The following is a 20,824-nucleotide window of genomic DNA, read 5'->3' as shown; positions in this document are numbered from 1 at the left end:
TTTTTGCCTTTTTAAGGGTTTGAAGTAACCACAGTCTTCACTGGCCTCAGTGGGAAACGGAAGAATTCAAGGCCTATTTTTGGTGGTTCTGAACAAACACGACTTGCTGTAGTCAAATCCGCCCATCCTGCAAGCAAAGGAGGGTTTTCAATGTGCATAAAACACAAAATGGGCAGGGAAAGGAGGTGGCTGCCTCGCAAAGAACAGTTAATTCTGAAACCACAGTTGTCCTCTTCTCTCAAACTCCATATTTCTTACTTCTTCCTCCATTTTAGAGCAGGGAGAACCAGGCTTTCCACGCAACGCAAAAATCTGCACTTTGAAAGGCAACCAGCTAACCCCCAACGCAACCACTCCAAAGCAGCAGCTCCCTCACCCTGACCCAAAATACTAAATGTTCACATGCGCAAGTAGAAGTGTGGTTTTGGACAATCAGCGTATTTTGTGAAGCGTTTTAGAGGCAGCTCTAGCTCTTACTAGTCATGGCTAAGATAAAAAAATTTGGTAGCTTAGTAATGCTGTTTTTCACCAGCATTTTTGTGTGAACTAAAGCCTTGGTGAAAATGCAGTCACACCTGCATACAAACTTCTCGCTGATAAAACCTTATTTAATGGATCAGGCTAACATAAGCTCCTTCAGCAACAGCACTTTTATGCCAGAACTCCTCATGTAACAGGAGAGCATTAAACAGCTTCCTTGTCCTTCCACAATTTTAAAAGTAGATTAGCTTATACTAATATGGGACAAAAAGCAGAATGCCCCTAAGTTCAGTTTCAGTTTTGTGTTTTTCTTTTTTTTTTTTTTTTTTGGTTGGTTGGTTTTGCATTTCATCGCTTACTAGAAGCTGTCTTGAAAACTGGCCTGTGGAAAATGGCAGTAAAAAAAAAAAAAAAAAAAAAAAAAAAAGCTTTATACCACAGAAACTAAGCAAAATAATTATTTCATGGCAACAAAAATATGCATGTAAATTTGGGGGGGGTATGCAAAACAGTAAGATGATCCTTTTAATCTGAAACATCAAGCAGTAAGCTGCAGGCCAGCTCTACCTTCCCAGCTTCCACAACACCAAGAGGTACCACAATGAGCACATTCAATTCAAAGCCGCCTTTGTATTTTTTTAAAAGATGAGATTACAATAACCTTTTGTCTCCCCTCACACACTTTTTTCTCTCTTTTCTTCCCCAACACAGAAATGCCTGTACTCAGTTTGAGAGGCGAGCAAGGTCCCCCTGGTGAGCCTGGACCAAGAGGGCCACCAGGGCCACCAGGATTACCAGGTCATGGAGTGCCAGGAGCCAAAGGAAAACCAGGTCCACAGGGATATCCTGGGATTGGGAAGCCAGGTTTGCCTGGCATGCCTGGGAAGCCAGGAGTCATGGGGCCCCCGGGGCAGAGAGGGGAGATGGGACCGAAGGGAGAGGTTGGGCCCATGGGAATACCGGGGCCCCAAGGACCGCCGGGACCTCACGGACTTCCTGGCATAGGAAAAGCAGGTGCTCCAGGACTACCAGGACAACCAGGACCAAAAGGTGAGCCTGGGATGAAAGGGCCCCCGGGAGCCCCTGGCATCCCAGGGCCAAAAGGAGAAAAAGGTGTTGGGATTCCAGGTTTACCTGGTTTAAAAGGTCCACCCGGATTACCTGGTCCTCCAGGCCCGGTAGGGCTGCCGGGGGTCGGGAAGCCGGGAATGGTTGGGTTTCCAGGCCCCCAGGGACCACTGGGTAAACCAGGCCCCCCAGGGGAGCAGGGCCTACCAGGGCCCCCGGGGGTGCCAGGGATCCAGGGCCCCCCAGGCCTGCCAGGGGTTGGCAAGCCAGGCCAGGACGGCATCCCTGGCCAACCTGGCTTCCCGGGTGGCAAAGGAGAGCAAGGATTGCCGGGCTTACCAGGGCCCCCCGGCCTCCCCGGCGTTGGGAAGCCTGGCTTCCCCGGGCCTAAAGGCGACCGCGGCATGGGTGGCCTGCCCGGCCCCCTGGGGCCTAAGGGAGAGAAGGGACATGCAGGGCCACCAGGCATGGGGGGGCCCCCGGGGGAGCCGGGACAGCCCGGACTGCCAGGAGTCATGGGCCCCCCGGGTGCTGTCGGCTTCCCAGGCCCCAAAGGAGAAGGCGGAGCAGTGGGGCCGCAAGGGCCTGTTGGCCCCAAGGGGGAACCAGGCCTGCAGGGGTTCCCAGGAAAGCCAGGTTTTCCTGGGGAAGTAGGGCCCCCCGGGCTTCGGGGGCTGCCAGGCCCCATAGGGCCCAAGGGCGAAGCTGGTCACAAAGGCTTGCCGGGTGTCCCAGGTGTCCCGGGGCTTGTGGGGCCCAAGGGTGAGCCGGGGCTCCCCGGTGCCCAGGGGCTGCAGGGTCCCTCGGGGATCCCAGGCATTGCAGGCCCCAGCGGTCCCATTGGCCCACCGGGGCTGCCAGGGGCCAAGGGTGAACCCGGCCTGCCTGGCCCCCCAGGCTTCCCCGGCGTGGGCAAGCCCGGCGTGGCGGGGCTGCAGGGCCCCCCGGGAAAGCCCGGCGCGCTCGGTCCCCCCGGGCAGCCCGGCCTCCAGGGACCTCCCGGGCCCCCCGGGCCCCCCGGACCTCCCGTCGTCATCCCACCCACGCCGCCGGCCGTCGGACAGTACCTGCCCGAGGTGGGGCCCGGGGTCGAGGGCGTGAAACCGCCCTACGGCTACGCCGGCAAGAAGGGCAAGAACGGCGGCGTGGTCTACGAGATGCCCGCCTTCACTGCGGAGCTCCTCACGCCCTTCCCGCGGGTCGGCGTGCCCGTGAAATTTGACAAGCTCCTCTACAACGGCCGGCAGAACTACAACCCACAGACGGGCATCTTCACCTGCGAGATCCCCGGGATTTACTACTTCGCCTACCACGTTCACTGTAAAGGGGCCAGCGTCTGGGTGGCCTTGTTCAAGAACAACGAGCCGCTGATGTACACCTACGACGAGTACAAGAAAGGCTTCCTGGACCAAGCTTCCGGCAGCGCCGTTGTTCAGCTCATGCACGGAGACAAAGTTTACGTTCAAATGCCATCCGAGCAGGCAGCAGGACTCTATGCCGGGCAATACGTTCACTCTTCTTTTTCAGGATATTTATTGTATCCCATGTAAAATAACAAAAATCAGACCAAAAAAAAAAAAAAAAAAAGAATCAAAACCTTTCTTCTCTGCTTCAATCTTTTATACCATGAAAGATGCATTTAATGACCGTTTTGGACCGTCTTGTACAAAAAGAATAAATACAAAGTTTAACATTATGCACAGCTAGTTATAAAAAAAATGGTGGGGTGAACATATTTAAAGACGTGTATCAGGTTCATAAACAGTTGTTTTGTACCCAATGGGGACATATTAGCTGTACGTTATATATTTCTGTGATACCATGCTTATTTCATTTCATTCACAATAATACAGTACTAAGGTTCAAATCAGTGTACGTCACTCACTCCTGTTGTGTATTTGACTGATGCATTGATCATACTTATAAGATAAAAATAGTAACTTAAAATAGAGCAAGTCAGCCTCAAATAATACAGAAAAATTTGAGTGGCTTTTTAATTTGTTATTTTTTTACAGCAGGACTGCCTGACAAGCAAAGGTTCTCTTGGCTGGAGATCTTTATTTCCCTTCCCTCTATATAAAATATTCCTGCAGTTTTCTTCTGAACAATACATGGAAAATAAGTATTGATAGCATAACTAATTCCTGAGAGCCTTCTCCAGCAGCTTCTGGGCTCAGACCACTGCCATTGGCTCCAGCAGACACTGGACTCACCTCTGAGTGCAATAGCACTCAGAAAGCCTTCATATGCACTTACACAGTTGAAACAGATGAGGTAAATCAGAGACAAAATTTTCCTCTAAGGGTTTCATATTCCCTTTATGCCACATGATTAAGACATTTTTGCCAACATATGGCAATACAGCAAAGTAGTATAAATTTGGCTGGATTTCTGTACTTGTGCTAAGAACCTGCAATCTATTTGCCTTTTAGGAGAATATATGTATTCTGCAACTTGGTCGAAATTAAGTCAGTTTACTCTTCAGTGAGCAGCAAAGCAGCAGTAGCCATTTGCTAATTAACTAATTTGTTGTCTGAGATCAACCAATAACTTTATCAGCAACTAATCATGCAAATTTACCCAAGAACTTAATTTCATGAAAAAGCTGATTTCTGATCTGTAGTTGTATGTTACCGGTTTGTCTAGGAGAATCTGCAGGCCTCAAACATGTCTTTATGTGGGGAAAGCTACTTTTATGCAAGAACTATCTGTTCATCAATGGTGCTAATCTCACTTCAAAAGTATTAAGATTAATTTAAAAATAACAGTGTATTTTTCTGTGTTTCCCTGTACAGTGCTGCACATCACACAGTTAAGTTAGCTGAAAAAGTACTCAACACTTCCTCAATGTCTTAGCTAATGCTACCGCTTTTGACTCAAAACGAACTAGAGTTTTTTCATGCAGAACTAAAATTGGATTTAACTGGCATTACCATTATTTAAATGCAGAGTTTAATGCAGTCTAACATTGACTAAGGACTCCAGTGATATAATGTGGTGCTTGATCTCAGAAATTTTATGGAATGTTGGCAGGAACGGACAGTTTACCAGACATTGGTGACTTCAGTAATATTTCCAGAATATATGAGATACGTTGAAAGCAAATAATTTTGTATTTAAAATTTTTGTACTGATTTGAAGAAAATATCTTATTAAATATCTTTAAAAAAAACCAATCCTCTCTTCATTGAACAGAATGGTTAAAAGGAATGTTCAAATACCCCTTGAATTCATACAATCAGACCCCAAGGATCCTCTGAATCTGTTAAACAAACCGATATGGGGGGAAAAAAAGAAAACGGATACTCTCATTACTCCTCCTTTGCTGACAAAACTGGCCCTAACACTGTGCGAGGAAAATACTGTGCTAGCCCTGCATTAATAAGCGGCAGGTGGCGGCTGGGGACTTGGGGGACCACGCAAAGCGAGGAGCTCCCTGCAGGCAGCCCGCAGGCACCGCGCCACGCTGCGCGACCCTTCTGGCACAGCAGTACGGAGAAGGCTAGTTTAAAAGGGACCATAGGATGTGGTGGGGGGAGCTGAAGGGTCAGACACCTGCGGAGATGTCCTAAGTGTACTCACCCGACCAGACCAAGGGCGCTGCTGGCTGCCCGAGCCAGGAGCTGCCCACCCTGTTCCTGGCTTTCCCCATGGTTTGAAAACAGATTTTCCTGTTTTTCCTCTCTCTTTTCACTCATCGCGAGAAGCTGGTGTCACAGTGGTAACCAATCTGTCACTGATCTAGACTGCTACTCACCTGTGGACTGTAAGCCACGGTGCGCCTCCGCCTGAGCTCACCTCAAAGACAGACACTTCCTCCAAACTGCTGGACTCTCAGAATGAATGCATTGAATATCCGCTTGTGCTGGCAAATTTTTTCAAATCAGCCTTGGACTCTCTGAAGCCAGTGGCTAAGCAGCTCCTCTCTCCTCTCCATCTCACTTTTACAGGGCAAGGAAAAACAAAACAAAAAATCAGTAAAGTATCACAAGTAGCATCTCTTGCTTGGCCCCCATCTAAAGTCTTGCATCACACGCCAGCTCCTCTTTTAAAAATCTTTTAGCACTCTCTTGAATATTTCCAGTAAGATAGGTAAGATTAAAAAACCCACAAAACATTACTATCAAGAGGATGCTCTTGATTTTACTCACAAATATACATTTCAGCTTTGCTTTTACTCAGCCTGGAGTGATGTCTCCATTCCCAGTACAGCTTGATCTACCTGAACTGAAGACTGTTCTGGCCTGTTTACCCTACTCGTTGCAAAAGTTGGCTCTGAAACTTGGTAACACATCTAACAGAAGTGGATTTACTTCACACAGCACTAATAATGGGCCTGGACACACACAGAACTATCTTGCAAAAATAAGCCTGAGGGCAACATCTTTACGACAATTTATTCAAAGGAAAATAATCTCTTTCCATCTGTAACATTCGAAGTTTCACTCAAAACAACTTTTAAGAATGTCTTCAAAATACAGTTGGCACTTTAAAGGCATATAAAACTTAAGACAAATGGCAAATAAAGTGTTTACTTTTACTGAAAACAGATGTTGAGCCTCATGTGTTCTTAAAATCAGATTTTACTTCAAAGTTAAGATAATTATACTACCTCTGAGGGCTTTTTTAAAAGAAAAACAGCGTAGGAAACAAGAAGTACCATGCACTGGTTATTAAACACCAAAGCTGTGATCCCATATTAGCATCAATACAGAGTCACTGGAAATGTGATTTAATGAGATCTTTTAGGTACTCTAAGATTCACATTTAGTGCAACAACTTGTGGCCCTCTTTCTTACCTCAGCACTTCCCTTAATTATCATAGCGGAGGAAATAAAATACTTTCCGGACAGCAAAAGAAAGGAAAATACCCTAAAGTCTGGATCATCAGAACTTTTAGTCGATACACATTCTCCTGCTGATTTTAAGTGTAAATTTTCTAACTTAGAGCTGGGTCTTTGTGACGGTGCAGTGTTTTGGGAAGGAGAGAGTGGCAGATAAAATACAGGAGCATCTCTCTAAGACGCTACTGACGTGATATTTAGCAGACTACTGGAGAACAGGAAAAGAGGAAGAAGGAACGAGTCCATTTGGTTTCACAGCTGATACAGAAGATCCATAGGAGCTGCCTGGCACCTAACATAGTTGGCCGTTACCAGACATGGAAACAAAGCTCACAGTATCCTGGAATACAGAATTCGACAGCTTCACTACTGAAGTTGTGATCAAAACAATGAGCAGCTTTTAAAGGCAAGTTTCAGTGCAGAGACTTTACCTTCAGGACTGTGAAAATGGAAAAAGAGAAAGTCTTTTAAAAGCAACTAACTCTCAGAAAAGACCAGTGTATTTGGAATTAGCATTATTGCTTTTTCAATAAGAGTCCCAAAGTAAATCTTTGGTTTTGTAAAATGACTTTGAAAATGTGTGCTCAGGTAAAACAGACACCATGAACTGCAGACATTATTGTATATATAGTTAGTTATTCTTGCTTATACAGAGTGAGTGTAAAAATGATACCTGTTCTCTTGGCAGAATAGCAGAAATGACCATATGAAGCAGAGGATGCTGATGAAGCAGGACTGGTGTTTACAGAAGCCTATCAAAACATCTTGCAGAGGAAAAAATAAATGTTAGCTAAAAAACCTACTAGCCTGTAAACCATACTTTCAAAAGATGCTACACCCTACAGTTTATGACCAACTCTTGGCTCAGGCTCAGGTGAACAGGTCTGTCTAAATGTTACTCAAAGTTGCTCTGTGCAACTGTTGCACTGCTCCACCGGCCTCAGTGTGCAGACTCAGCAATAGAATCAGAAGATATAGGGGGGATATATAGGTATCTCCATCAAAAATAAGCAAGCTTAAGAAATATAAAGGAGTAGCCAAGAGAGACAAGCTTGTAGATAGCATCCTAAAGACACTGGAAAAATATCACCCCCCTCCCCCCAAAACAAAGCAAAAATGGAAACCCCAACCCTTACAAACCAAAAAATCTGATGCAGTGAAAATAGGAATAAAGAGGACTAACATAAGTCAAAAGAGTTTGGAGGCACAGCTTGTTTGTCACAACGTCTTTTTGCTTGATTATTTTGTGAAGATTCTAACTATAACAGAGCACAAGCAAATAAAAACGCAGAAAACTTCCCTAGGAAAACAACAGGAGAATAAATCAATAGATTATTGGGAAAAAAAAAAAACATCTCTGGAGAAGAAATAAAGCAGAGGAATAAAGAACATCTTCACGAGTACAGCTCGCTACCCATGTCTTTCTGCAAAGGACATGAGATTGACAAACGAAGGGAACCATCATCCTGAGAACCAGTTGCTGTGAGGACAGGGCAAGTTAAAGAGCTCTCTAAGAGAGAAAACAAAACCGAAAACTCCCCGTTAACCTAATGGGCGACGTTACACAGAACCGGCTGTACCCTCTGATGCAGCCATAGGCAGCGGTGAGTTCTGCAGCACTGGGGAGCATTGGGGAACTCAACCCTGCAAGGGACCATGTGTTTCTAGAGGGAAGCTGGAGCCCTCTGTTTGGCCTGGTGGGACATCAATCAGGGACCTCTGTGTAAAGACAGCTCTGCCAGCACTATGGCCTTTGGGGAAAACCTTACCTTGGTATTCTTGTCATATGCAATTACTCATTAGCTGTCTAAACCACTGCAATTCTGGTCCTGTATAATCATATCTGAACCTTTTTAAATAACTGATGTAATCACCAGAAATAAAGGCTGGTAAAGTTCAAGACAGTGATGTATGTTTTCTGCAGAAGAAACAGCTATTTATATTCAAATTTGCAAGGAAAGATCTCCTCAAAGCCACAGGAAAATGGATGTTTAAAGAAAGGAGTGGGGGAGGAAACACGAAAAACTGAACCAGAGCCCTTCTGTCACCTTGTGAAGAAATTCTGGTTTCCTCCACTTCACCACTGCAGTCACCTGCTGTGGTGCCCCCTAACACTCCCTGCACAGCCTTCCCCCTGCTCAAGGAGAAGCAACCCTGATGCAGCAGCAGCCATGCCCAAGGGACACATGGTCATGCTCAAGGGACACACACCCAGCTGCCAGGACGCTCAGAGCTGCTGCACTCAGGACACAGCCCCATGCTGGGGACCCACCCCTTGCCACAATTTTTGACATTTGGCATAATTTCAAATATGTCCAATTTGCTTGAAACTGGCCAAAGTTCAGGAGTCACTAGGTGAAAACATCACATGATTGCACAAGCCTCCTCTCCTTCAGCTGCAACTCCCCCTCCAAGTCACACTGCACTCAGTAATTCCCAAACAGCAGAGCCAAGTAACTAGAGAGGAAGATGAAGAGAACTACAGGAAGTTTCTAAATGCCTGTCATACTCTGCAAGAAAGAAATAGGGAAAGGTAAAAGGACCCCTTGGTCCTGTCAATGCTTATTCCTCAGCAATGTTGCAGCAGGCAAGTTGCATTCAGCACTCTTGTAGTTGTTGGCTTCTGAAAGACATAGGACTGTGCTCCTGACCTGCTAGAGGCTGTACACGTTTTTCAATTGCTTACACTGTTCCTAAATATGCTAAAGCTCTCTATATCATTTTATTATAAAGAGAAGTTATACTACCAACTTTAAAGATTTTTTCTTCAACTTTGTGCTTTCTCTAGATGATTGATCAAAATAGCCACAAGATCTTCAAACAATCCCACCACATAAAAAATGAAAAAGAAAAATACATATACACCTTATGAGAGTATTAGAACAGCATGTTACTTGTTCATTGCATCTTTGATAGCTGTCAAGAACATTTCCAGGCTTATTTAAACATAGATATTCAGTGAGCTTGCCTGAGACAAATCTTTACAAGAAACTTAACTGTCCCATTGAATATCTCAGTTAAAATCCTGAGAAAATTGCCTCTGCTAAGTGATTTAGTTCAGCCACATCTTTTAAACCTAAATGTCAAGACAGAGAAGAGGTAAACAGTAGCCAAACTGTAATTCTGCTGTTGTACATCTTAGATATTCCCTAGCATACACTACTGCAAAAAAATGGGAACGTTCATTGCTCACATTGATGCATTTCAAAGCTGGAAATGCATGACAGCATCTGAAAAATGAGATCGTGCTGGTTTGGAAAAATATATCTTGATTCTTGAGGAGAGAGCAGAAAGATACACTGGATCCTGTCTCAGAGATCTAGGAATCCAACAAATGTGATCTCTTAATTTAAATTCAAGTGTGAACTTCTCAGCTCCAGCTAACATTCCTGTTGTGGTTTGGGGGAAGTGACGGCTCCACAGATGCTATAAAGATAAATCTTCAGTCTTCATATTCCCTATTTTATAAATCAACTTGACAATTACAAAATTTATTGGACACACAAGAGAGGGAGTACGTTTTTCCATAGGCTGGTGCAACATGAGCATTGTCAATATCAACATTGCCACAAGTCAGACAGGGGGTCTTCACCTCTGGCTGACACAGACAGCAGTTTGGAGTGGAAGACCAGTTCAGGCTGCAACTTCTTTGCTGAAGATGGATGACCAACGGAGGACCTCTCCTCAGGAGCAGGGCAGACTAAAACTCATATGCTCTGCATTTCCCCCTACTCTCCAACATACAGTAATAGCTTATAGTCATCGCTTTTAAAGCCACTTTTGCACTACCAGAAAGAGATTCAAGACTTTACATCCATCTACTAATTAAACGTTAGTCTTCTCAGTCTTTGGACAGTGTAACTCTTTTGGAGGACGACATCAGAAAGGAAGATATTCCAAAGCAGTAACCATTTGGAAAAAGTTCTTACTGATAAATAAATGATGCACATCACATTTTCATACATCCCTGATATTTTTAGCTAAAAAGTTTCATGGTTTTTTCCCATTATTAAATAGATTCACAGAAATTCTGGTAACTGTTTGCAATAGCCTGTTATCCTCAGCCTTACAAGGAGTTTCTGCCTAGTGAGGTTTCTGTGCTCCTTTTAAACAGTAAACAGTTACACTGTGCTTAAAAAATAAAATTATCATACAAAAAATAAAATTTGTTGAAATCTTGAAAGTAGTGATTGTTCTTCATATTTTTTGTTCAGCTTTCACGTCAAATTGACCACAAAGTTCTTGTCTATAAGCTTCTTCAAAAATTTCTGTTCAGCATCGATGTTATGGTATTCATTCTGAAGAAATGTAAGGGAATAAGAAAAAAAAGTTAAACTCAAATTATTATCAGAAGCATCATTTTGTTGCTTTCCTTCCAATTACCTGTGTTACTTGGAGGATATAAGGGTAGGAAGGCTCTGAGAAAGGCACTTTTAAGTATGGGCTGCAGTACAGTCTCCCAAGGAAAATGGTGACACTATTGCTCAAAACTAGACTAGACTCTGTAACGAAGAGGACAGTCCCATAGGGGCAGAAATGGATGAGACGTGCTCTCACAGAAGGGCCTTGAATAGCAAATCTCCCAGCTCCTAGGTGTGCTCACAGGAAGCAGTTGCATAACCACATTTACAACACCAGGAGTCAGAAAACGGCTAATCCTCAAAGCTGGCTTCAGGTTCTTGAAGAGCACACATCAGACATTCGTAAAACAGATGTGCCTCGCCAGTCAGTTTCTGTGCAGGGGGTCAAAACCAACCCATCTTCCACGTCCCCTCACATAAGATCCTGGATACAAGAGATCACTGAGGTAAATGGGTTTCTCTGAGCTGTCCTCTAAGACATGCACTGAGGGCTGCAGGGCATGCAAAGAACCTGCCTGCCAAAAACCCACATAAAAAGTCGTGTCTCAGGCAAGTTTGCTGAAAATTTTACTACACAGAATCTAACAAATTAAAACGGATGCAACACAAATACTGCCTAAAACACTACACATACATCAAACAATATTTAAAACATAATAATACTAATGAATTCATTACCTTTTTTTTGGAGGGGGGGAAGATTAGGTTTTAAAATTCTCTGTCTTTTAGGAAGATATAATGGATGTCTAGTCAACCAGTGATTAACCTTACTAAAGCTTTGGATATACTGCAAAAAAAGCACCTGCAGAGAGGAACCTGAATATGAATACTTGTTTACTGCTAGAGCAGTACTATTTTCAGTTTATTTCAGAGCAGATGACATCTAGGATTCATCAGCAAGACATGAGAGGCTCCTGTGGACACTGCCCCTATCTCTCCTCTGTGCGAAAAGGAAGGAGAGAAAATAACTCCATAAGGGACCAACAGGCTGTACTGCAGGTCTCAGCACAAGGAAGGGAAAATTGTGCTCACACTGAGATAAAGGGCCCACATGGAGATGCTGGGAGTACAAAACTGAAGGCAAGAGCAGAGACATAAAAGAATATAGAGGAAAGACTGTAAGGAAGCAGGAGCCCTTCCCTCACGGATGGGAGAAGGCCTTGTGCTGCTCCCTCCCCATGTGAGCTGTGGCTTCTATCTTCTGGAATCAAGTTTTTTTCTTCTCCCACATCTACCTTCAAAGAGCTGCCTTTTTTTTTTTTTTTTTTTTTTTTTTTTTTCCTATTTCTGAAGTTCAGTTCTTGTCCTAACTGCAGATTTGTGGGCTCTTCCACTTCTTCCTTTACCCTTCTTTTTTTTTTTTTTTTTTTTTTTTTTTTAAGAAATTTGGCAACTATGAAAACTTCTGCAGGAAGCTGCCAAAGGAGAAGAGAATGCAAATACAAGTACTGTTTATTCATGTTCTGATAATGCTAATAAATATGCTTACATGAACAAGAGCCACATAGCTTAAAAACAATGTTGGTAAAGCAAAATTGAATATATAAATGGACAAATGAAATACACACATTGTAGAATATGGTGTAACACTTAATGTTAAAATCAGCTTGGTAGCTCCTCCACAGCTAGCACAAATATTATCAACATTTTTCAAAAACAAAAAGAGTAGAAGAAACTCATCAGTATTAACCCATGAGCAGCACATCCCAGTAGAAGACCACAGACCTTTCTAACCTGCAGTCTACATTTTTCCTTCTGATTGTGTTGACTTCCCCACTTAAGTTCTCCCCGAAAGCGTGCCTCTCAGCATAAACAAATGTACATTACCTGCATCATCTGAGACATTGTGTCATTGCCATAATAGTGCAAAGAACTGTTTCTGTCAGTGAAGTCGTACTTGAAGCCCGCCAGGTGAACTTCATGGCATATGTGAAACGCTAGTGTAATGGCAATTAGACCTGTTGTTGGATGTTTGGGTTTCTACAACAAAAGCACAAGGAACATGCACACATAAATAACCATCCGCTTGGCAGAAATGGCAAAGCGAAGAGCAGGGGCACTCAGGCAGCTTAGCTCTCCTACAGTGCCTGGCTTTGGGGCTGGATCCCCTCAGGGCTCACAGGGAGTAAAACACTGCCTGTGGCTTTTCCATGACCAGCACACCTGCAATGTTGGCCTTCCCTGGGATTCTCTGGTTTTAATAAGAGCTGAGCCCACACTGTAGTCTTTCCATCAGCTGAGACATCATTAAAGTCTCTCTGCTTAGCAACCTACTTTCACAAAACTGGTCAGACTTCAATACATTGGAGAACATTCCTCCTCTGTCAGATTTGACCGAATTAGCAGATGGGTTCAATGGTTTCTAGGTGAGGAAGACAGATGAACAGAATAATGTGACATATCTCATTTCTTTATGAAACCAGGCTGAAAACAATTAAATGCTACTGCTGCATTAACTCCCTGATATTTGAGCTTTTTTAGAGCAGGAAAATTCCAAAAGAATACACTTTCCCTGCTATTTCCACTAGAAGAAATGAAACTGTAGATAAAACTACTTACTTCTCCATATAGCAAGTTAGTTCAGAAGTAAATGCAAAGTAAGATATCAAGAGCAGGTCATAAACAGTTTTTAACTGGGCAAAACTGAGAGCACCTAAGTGAAAAATAGTATTTGTTATAAGAACAAAGAACAACTGCAACAACTGCAATCACCTGTCCTGTCTAGTGACCAAGTACATTGCAGTTTTAGCAGTAGGTAAAATGATTTAAGGAAGTAAACGAGGTAAGGTTTGTACTAACAGATGATCTGTTTCATTAGACCAAATGATTAAGTTGAGGGAAAAAAGTCCTCACAGAAATGGACAAAATCTCCAGACACATACATCCTTCCTTGCTAAAATAATCATTCTATCAGAGATCAAAGGAGCCAAACACTTCTAGTAGTTGGAGTCAAACATCAAAACTGGGCACAAAAACCATGTACTTTCTTGAATTCTTACTCAAGTTCTCAGTTCACTTGCCTCTGAAAACAAACTGGGCAAAACAGTACTGGACAATTCTGCATAGGCAAGAAGATGTGCTTGATGATACAAAAAACTTTTTGTATTATATGACAGATGAACAACTCCCCAGGAAAAAGTTATTATATCAGCTCTGTAAACTTAATTAAAAATCATAGAATTGATCCATCACTTTTTAGGTGGAATTTTTTTACCTTTATACAACCTCCAGAGTACTCCAAAAACCAACATAAAATGCACATAGTTCCCTGGGGGCTCTGTTGATTAGTAAAACAACTTTCTGTCTCTGGGGACCAAGATTTTAAACTTAAGTCACACACCTGTCACAATGTCCATAGTAGACAGGTCCCCAGAATTACAACAGCAATGTTACACGTCAGGATAAGCGTGATCTGGAAGTCTCAGGAATATCACAGGTTACAACGAGCTCTGTTTAACATTGGCCTTCATAGGCATTAAGTTCACCTCAAAAGAATATATTAAAAAGCAAAACTACTTTTAAAAGAAATTGTCATGTTTTAAGCATGCTGCTTTGTCCACAACAACTTCAAGGAAACCAGTATTTACCATTATGAAAGAGAAAGCCTCTATCAAGCAAAATGATTTTCAGTGGGTTCCGCAGAGCAAAGCTCATCAGTGAAAAGCTCAGAATCAAAGACAGCCTAACAACAGCTAGAGAACCTAGACCTGTAAGGAAGTTTATTCTGCCAGCCGTATTTTGTGGGAACTGACAGAGCTTTGGAATGATTCTGCATAACATTTTGGCTTCGCTGATTCTGAGGCAGCACATCTGATTTTGCAATTATTCTTCCCAGATCACTTGCCACCATCACATTTGTTAATAAAGAAATAAAAATGCTTGCTGGACTATGCACAAAGGCATACAGATGGAACGTAACACTGGCTTAATGAAAAAGGCTGAGAGAGCAGGGGAAGCACTAGCAGTGTTCAGCATCTCTTCCAGGTAGAGGAGACTGCAGCCCAGGACAAGGTTGGCAGGACCAGCCCTCACCAGGAAGGCACCATGGCATCAGACAGCTCCAGAGCAGATCCTGCAAAAGGGTGCCCTGCCAACCAGCTATGCCGGTTGTCTGCAGATGTGCAGGCTGTTAGCCATGGCTCACCACCTGCGAGATGGGGAGAAAAATGAGGACAAGTATACCTGAGTTTCACCAGCTGCTACCTGCGAGAGCCCCTATGATGGGGCAAATGGGACACGCAGGGCAGGGAAAGCAGTCCAAGCACTGCAATACTCTGCTCTGGCTCTGAGCAGGGGCACTCAGTGAGCAGAAGAGGAGCAGAGAGAGCACATATGTTATCCAAAGTGCCTGAGCAGCCTCTGCCTCTGCATGACCACCAGGACATCACACATCTCCATCTGGCTCACCCACAGCACTGATTTTACTTTTACTCCCACTGAGGAAGGAACACACCAATAAAAAAAAATAAAAAAATAAAGGGATTCACTTCAGGAGTCATGGAAGCCTTGTGCATTTGGTGACCCTTTAGCAGATCACTAGGCTCCCAACTACTCTGTTGTTTTTTCCTACCCTCACGTGAAAAGGTGAAATACCACAGAGCCTTTGCAAGCACGCAGCTGAACTGGGAATTCCAGTTTGAGAGTCAATAAGGGAGGCAAAGCCACTATTAGACTGAAAAAGAAGGAAAAAAAAAACCTAAAAAACAGAAAAAGATCCACACACCCAGAAACACCCCCCCAAAAAAACAAAAAATAACTCCCACAAATAGTAGAAAGATTAAGCCAGAAAAAAGCTTGCAGTAGACACTCCACAGTGACAGCTTGTCAGAAGTTTCCATGCCTGTCAGTAACTTATCTTGACGAACAGAATAGGGAACAGAACTGTATCTGTACAAGCCTTTATACTAAATGGTGCATGGTCAGGCCTGGACTACACAGAGGAGGTCTCCTTGAAGCCTTACATTTCATCAAAAACACTCTTTAGTCAGAAACTAATGACGGAAATGTATTTTTTGTCTCCAAATAGTTGGTTAGTGCGTTACAATGCTTGGCATCAAATCAGCAAGCACAAGAATGAAGTTAGACACGTCATTAGGGCAAGCCTGGAATATCCTGTATGCGCCCTGTTCCCTACTCCCACAGCAGAGAGAAAACGCAGCAATGTTAGAATTCCTGGCTTTCAGGGTTTTTCTGTGTTGTTTTTTGTTGTTAAATGTATTTAATAATTCAAAACTTCTTAATATTTATATAGAGGCTCTTCAGATCTGCTGTGCTGCAAAGCTTGTGCACTTTTTCAAATTTTGTAAAAGAACCCATAAGGAGAGATTTTGGCATATAAGGCTATGCTCCCCCTTTCTTTCTGGACTACATTTTCCTGTCTCTTTTGAGCATCATCTCAACCCAAACTCACGCAGCATGAGCCTAAAAGATGTTCTTACACAATCCATTATAATGAAAAGATAATGAATTCTGACTACACATTTGGTTGTGCACAACTAAAAGGTTAGTGACAAAAGAAAAAGAGCCTACCTCCTTTTTGGGAAACCTTGTTGGGAAATGAAGCCATTCATATGCTGTTTTTCTGGTGATGCTGGGATCAAGTATCCTGATTTGACTAGATTTGTATATCATGTTCAAAGCTGGTTTCTTCCAAAAGCCTTTAGCACTCTGCAATGGTCAAGCAAATACACATTTTCAAATTTTATAAATTATTGGTTTTGCTTTTGTAGTTTCTCTATATCTAACCAAAGTGAAATCTGAGGGCAGAAGGTTGAGGAAGAAAAGGAAGGTCAAATCTCCTGAAGCTCAATAAATATATATGCCAAACTGTGTACCTGCAGTAGAACAACCCCACACAACTGTACAGCCTGGAAAACCTTGCCTGGAGGCCTTGATGGACAACAGACATCAGCCGTGTGCCCTCAACGCAACAAAGACTAATTGCATAATTGGTCACATTAATAAGAGCACAGCAAGCTGGTAGAGAAATGAGATCATTCTTAAGTACTCTGTACTGTGTCCAGCTGTAGTCTCACAAGTACTGGTTTGGGGCTCCCCAGCACAAGAGAGAGTCAAACTGGCACCAGTTCAGCAGAGGGCCACTAAAATGCTTTGGAGGCTGGAGCATGTGGCATGTAAGATCTGTCTGAGGAGGCTGTGTTTGTTCAATCTATCTTCAATTAACCAGATGGAGGCAAGAGGGTATAGAAAAGACTGAGTCAGGCTCTCCTCAGAGGTGCACAGCGGGAAGATGAGGAGAAATTCTGCCCCATGAGGGTGGGGCAGCAGCAAATCAGGTGCCCAGAGAGGCTGTGGAAATATTCCTGATGATATTCAAAACTTGCCCAGATGAAGCTCTGAGCAACCTGGCCTCACTTTGACATTGGCTCTGCTTTAAGCAGAGAGTTTGGCTAAAGACCTCCAGAGAAAAATCTCTTCCAAAATTATTCTATGATTCCACTGAGCAGGAGGGCTAGGACATATGCACCAGAACATGAAACAGTGCTAGGAAGAGAATAAAAAAATATTTCCAAAAGGAAAACTGCTTTGGGATGAAGAACTGATCAACCGTGAGGTGAGAGAGAATACAAAAGCAAATAATGGGAAAGGGACAATGAACAGACTGACTGGGAGATCTGCTGCTCCTCTCAGCTGGGGTAACTAAGGTTAAATGCTGAACAGATACACTACATGCAAGAGAAGAGTGGCAAGCCAAGCCGAAGTGCATAAATAATTAAACTCACTATTTTCTGACCACTTAGTATCTCCCAAAGCCACTTTAAATCTCGTGGTTTGAAGACAATGAGAACAACAGTCGTATTAGGGTCATAGTGGACTGGATCTGAGAAGATGGATTCTGGATAAGAAAGGCGGAAAGTTGTCCTCCTCCCAACATCGTCTTCGTACCCTATAACAGGACCATTATTCATTCTGCAGAGGACAGACAGACAAGAGATCACAATGACTATCCCACACACCCATTCTTACTGTGCAGTGGTCTGTAGGGCAGACAGCACATCCAGGTACACAAGGGTTTAGTGGCACATCATTTATCATTTTACATGGTAGATAAGCAATTACAAGACGCTTCCTGCACTCGCCCTCTAACCCAGAGACATCAAGCACATATAGGAACATAGCCAACATGGTTTAGAATACAATTAGATGATTGCTTATCATGTATCACTCAAGCAGAAGGCCTTCCGATTTTGGCTCCAATGCAGAAACTGGAGAAGACTAAAGAATATCTGGCTTGGAGAACACCTGATTGTTCTATTCATGCGTCTAGATCCAAATCATTCAAGAGGTTATTCAAGAATGTTTTAATATTCTTCACTGTATACAGCATATGGGGACAGAGATTATGACTGTCTTCCTGATGCTGATACAACTGTGTGTGTGTAAGCATACGTGCACACGTGTGTCTGTGTATATATATATATATATGCATACATATATATAAATGTATGTGTAGATATAAAAAAGCAAATGTGTACTATATTAATGAAACAGTTTTGAATTTATAGCTAATGGTATTTAAATGCATGACACTAATCTATGCAAGGATTTCCAGTTCATGAAGAGTAAACAGATCTACAAGGAGCTTTTGAATTCAAAGATTATATCCAAATATATAAAAAACTTTAGAAATAATTTACAGAGCTCGTTTGCATCATTTCATTACAATTAAAAGAAGCGTAATTTTTTTTGTCTTTTACGCTTTCCCAAAAAATAAAAAAAAGCTGTCATGCAAATAAAATTTCCTAAAGAGGAAGATTTTATCTGGATCACTTTCTGTAGTTTTAAGTTTATAAGAGGAGCTACAACTAAAGAATTCTGCATGTTCCATTTCAGGTTATCAGCATGTTTTTAAAAGTATGTCAAATTCCAGGTATTGTATATGGCTTTTTATGCTACTGTTTGAATACTGAAATGATATTACAAAGGAGCATTACAACTGATGGCAAAGTAACAAAAATGAGGTTGACGCAATCTCAGAATGGACAAACTGAAGTGGCAGCAGGGCCTTTAACTATTTTAATGAAAGGAGAGTTTGAGATGTCAGGTATGTTACCCGAGAGGATACCTACGGGCAGGAGGGCTATTTAATCACTTGGCATCTCAGTTTATGCAGAAGAGAAAGTGGTTGTATCTTATTTCTTATTACAGAGGAAACTTGTTTGGGATGCTGCTTCACATCAAGGGGCAAGCAGAGGCCTCTAGGCTATCACATGCTCAGACTCATCTCTGATAACAGCACCTTGCAGGTGTGTATCTGTAGGCTAGGCAGGCTGCACACCTAGGCTTCTTTTCTCTTCCATATCTATCAGTCTATGTAACATCAATCTTTCAAAAATTATCTTTAAATAAACATATGATCCATTACGTAATATATAAAGCAGGAATTTTCATCCATTTTTATGTATAATAATTGAAGTCCAAAGCTACCATCTGAAAACAAATGTTTGTAATTCTCTGCATGCGCAGAAAATGAAAAGCAGAAATATTATTACCTTATTATCACATCGTACGAGTCAATTTTCTCTCCTAATGTCTTATTTCGAAGCACTCCTCCATTACCAACCACAACACACCTTCGACAGGAAACACTACGGAACAAGCAGAACTTTAATATCCACTATTTCACTTACATCATTAATACCAATGTCGAAACATCTGCCTTCTGCATATTTAGTTGATTTGATAGGACTATAAAAATATATTTAAACATGTCACAATGATGGAAGTGTGCATTATCGTGAAATAACCAGAGGGATATTCTTGATACACAACTGCATTCTCCTATGACTAGATACAAACTAGGCAGCATTACTAAGCATATACAACACTTACAGGAAGCTATAAATTACATTTTGTAATACATCCAATCAAAATAACTAGTCCTTTTGAATTTAGAACATATTAAAAATGCATATGGAAAAGAAATGTACTCTATAGATGCAAACGCTAAACCTATGCAATGAAATTCTAACGGTAAAATTCTCCAAAGAGCTGTCCCAGGTCTTCTAGTTGTTTCTTTTGCTCTACACTGCTTTATTTGAAAGCTAGTAAAATGTGCGCTTTGCTTTTAGAAAGAGAACAAACAGGCTTGCTGCTATGTTTACTCCAGAAACCTTGCCTCTTTAAGGAAGTTTTACATCCACTACGTAAGACTGCAAACTCCTCTTTCAGAGCACGAGCATTTTGGTTGAAAAATGCTTCTTTTAAATTTGGAGCAAAAGCTGTTCACGAGCTTGGTTGCAGCAGCAACACTGGGGAAAAAAAATGTCCGTGTTCTGTTCAGACACATTCACAGTTTAGGGAGGATAAATCCTCTCCCAGCATCCTGGTCATAGGGTTCTTCACATAAGAAAAAGGCAACATGCCATTTCTTGCTAGAAGGGACCAAGAAACCACGTCATAAAGAACACTAGAACCTATATAAAAGGCGCAGTACTTCCTCCTCAGACAGGCCAGCTGGCTTCAGCTGAGGAAAGTATTACTCAACATGAATGAAAACAGCCTGCTCCAGCCCAGACTGACTGACAGCTCAACATTGCAGAGCAGTCCCCTCTATTTCCAGCAGAATTACTGATGTAGTCACGCACTGCTGCATGTGGGCTAGGGAAAAGCACCTATGCCCAAAGCCAAAGCTGACAAACTAAAGCTTATAAAAAAGGTGAAATGGGAACAAGTGCTTTACTCCTTTTCTTCATACAACCACCAATGATTTCAAAAGAGGAGCTGGGGTGTCAGCTTCTCATCTGCTGCTCCAGGGCCACATCTGCAGAGGGAGTTGCCTGCATTTCATACAGAATTTTTGATCTGCCTGTTAAGCAGCTCTAAACCAATATGCACCTGTCCTACAAAATCCAGCACTGCTAAATACAGTTCTCAAGACAGACTGACAAGAAAAAAGCTAGCATACCTTTCTCCAGTGTTTCTCAAACAACTTAGCAAAAATCAAATGTTCATAAAAAGCATTTGAGCTAATGCCGAAATTCCATGCAATTTGGTGTCTCAGAAATAAGAATGCTAAAAATCTGTTGATCCCTCTTACCCCAGTACGCC

General features: G+C 42.5%; 2 protein-coding genes across 5 annotated transcripts in view; one reads left to right on the top strand and one right to left on the bottom strand.

The window, feature by feature from the left end:
- COL8A1 (collagen type VIII alpha 1 chain) overlaps window positions 1-3,528 on the top strand; it is a 96,810-nt gene extending 93,282 nt beyond the window's left edge. For both annotated transcript variants that reach the window (XM_062595763.1, XM_062595771.1), the window contains exon 5: window positions 1,192-3,528. In XM_062595763.1, the coding sequence (XP_062451747.1) occupies window positions 1,192-3,098 (1,907 nt within the window). In that variant the 3' untranslated portion in view covers window positions 3,099-3,528. The remainder of the gene's footprint in view (window positions 1-1,191) is intronic.
- A 2,402-nt stretch (window positions 3,529-5,930) lies between these two features.
- Window positions 5,931-20,824, bottom strand: part of ST3GAL6 (ST3 beta-galactoside alpha-2,3-sialyltransferase 6) — a 42,262-nt gene continuing 27,368 nt past the window's right edge. For all 3 annotated transcript variants that reach the window (XM_062595783.1, XM_062595792.1, XM_062595801.1), the window contains 5 exons: window positions 19,267-19,362; window positions 17,497-17,683; window positions 16,283-16,420; window positions 12,581-12,733; window positions 5,931-10,690 (listed from right to left, as the gene is read on the bottom strand). In XM_062595783.1, the coding sequence (XP_062451767.1) occupies window positions 10,610-10,690; window positions 12,581-12,733; window positions 16,283-16,420; window positions 17,497-17,683; window positions 19,267-19,362 (655 nt within the window). In that variant the 3' untranslated portion in view covers window positions 5,931-10,609. The remainder of the gene's footprint in view (window positions 10,691-12,580; window positions 12,734-16,282; window positions 16,421-17,496; window positions 17,684-19,266; window positions 19,363-20,824) is intronic.

Source organism: Rhea pennata, chromosome 1, assembly GCF_028389875.1.
Source record: "Rhea pennata isolate bPtePen1 chromosome 1, bPtePen1.pri, whole genome shotgun sequence".
Classification (NCBI taxonomy): Eukaryota; Metazoa; Chordata; class Aves; order Rheiformes; family Rheidae; genus Rhea; species Rhea pennata.
Note: the sequence above shows the minus strand (reverse complement) of the source record. Positions and strands in the feature narration are given on the sequence as shown.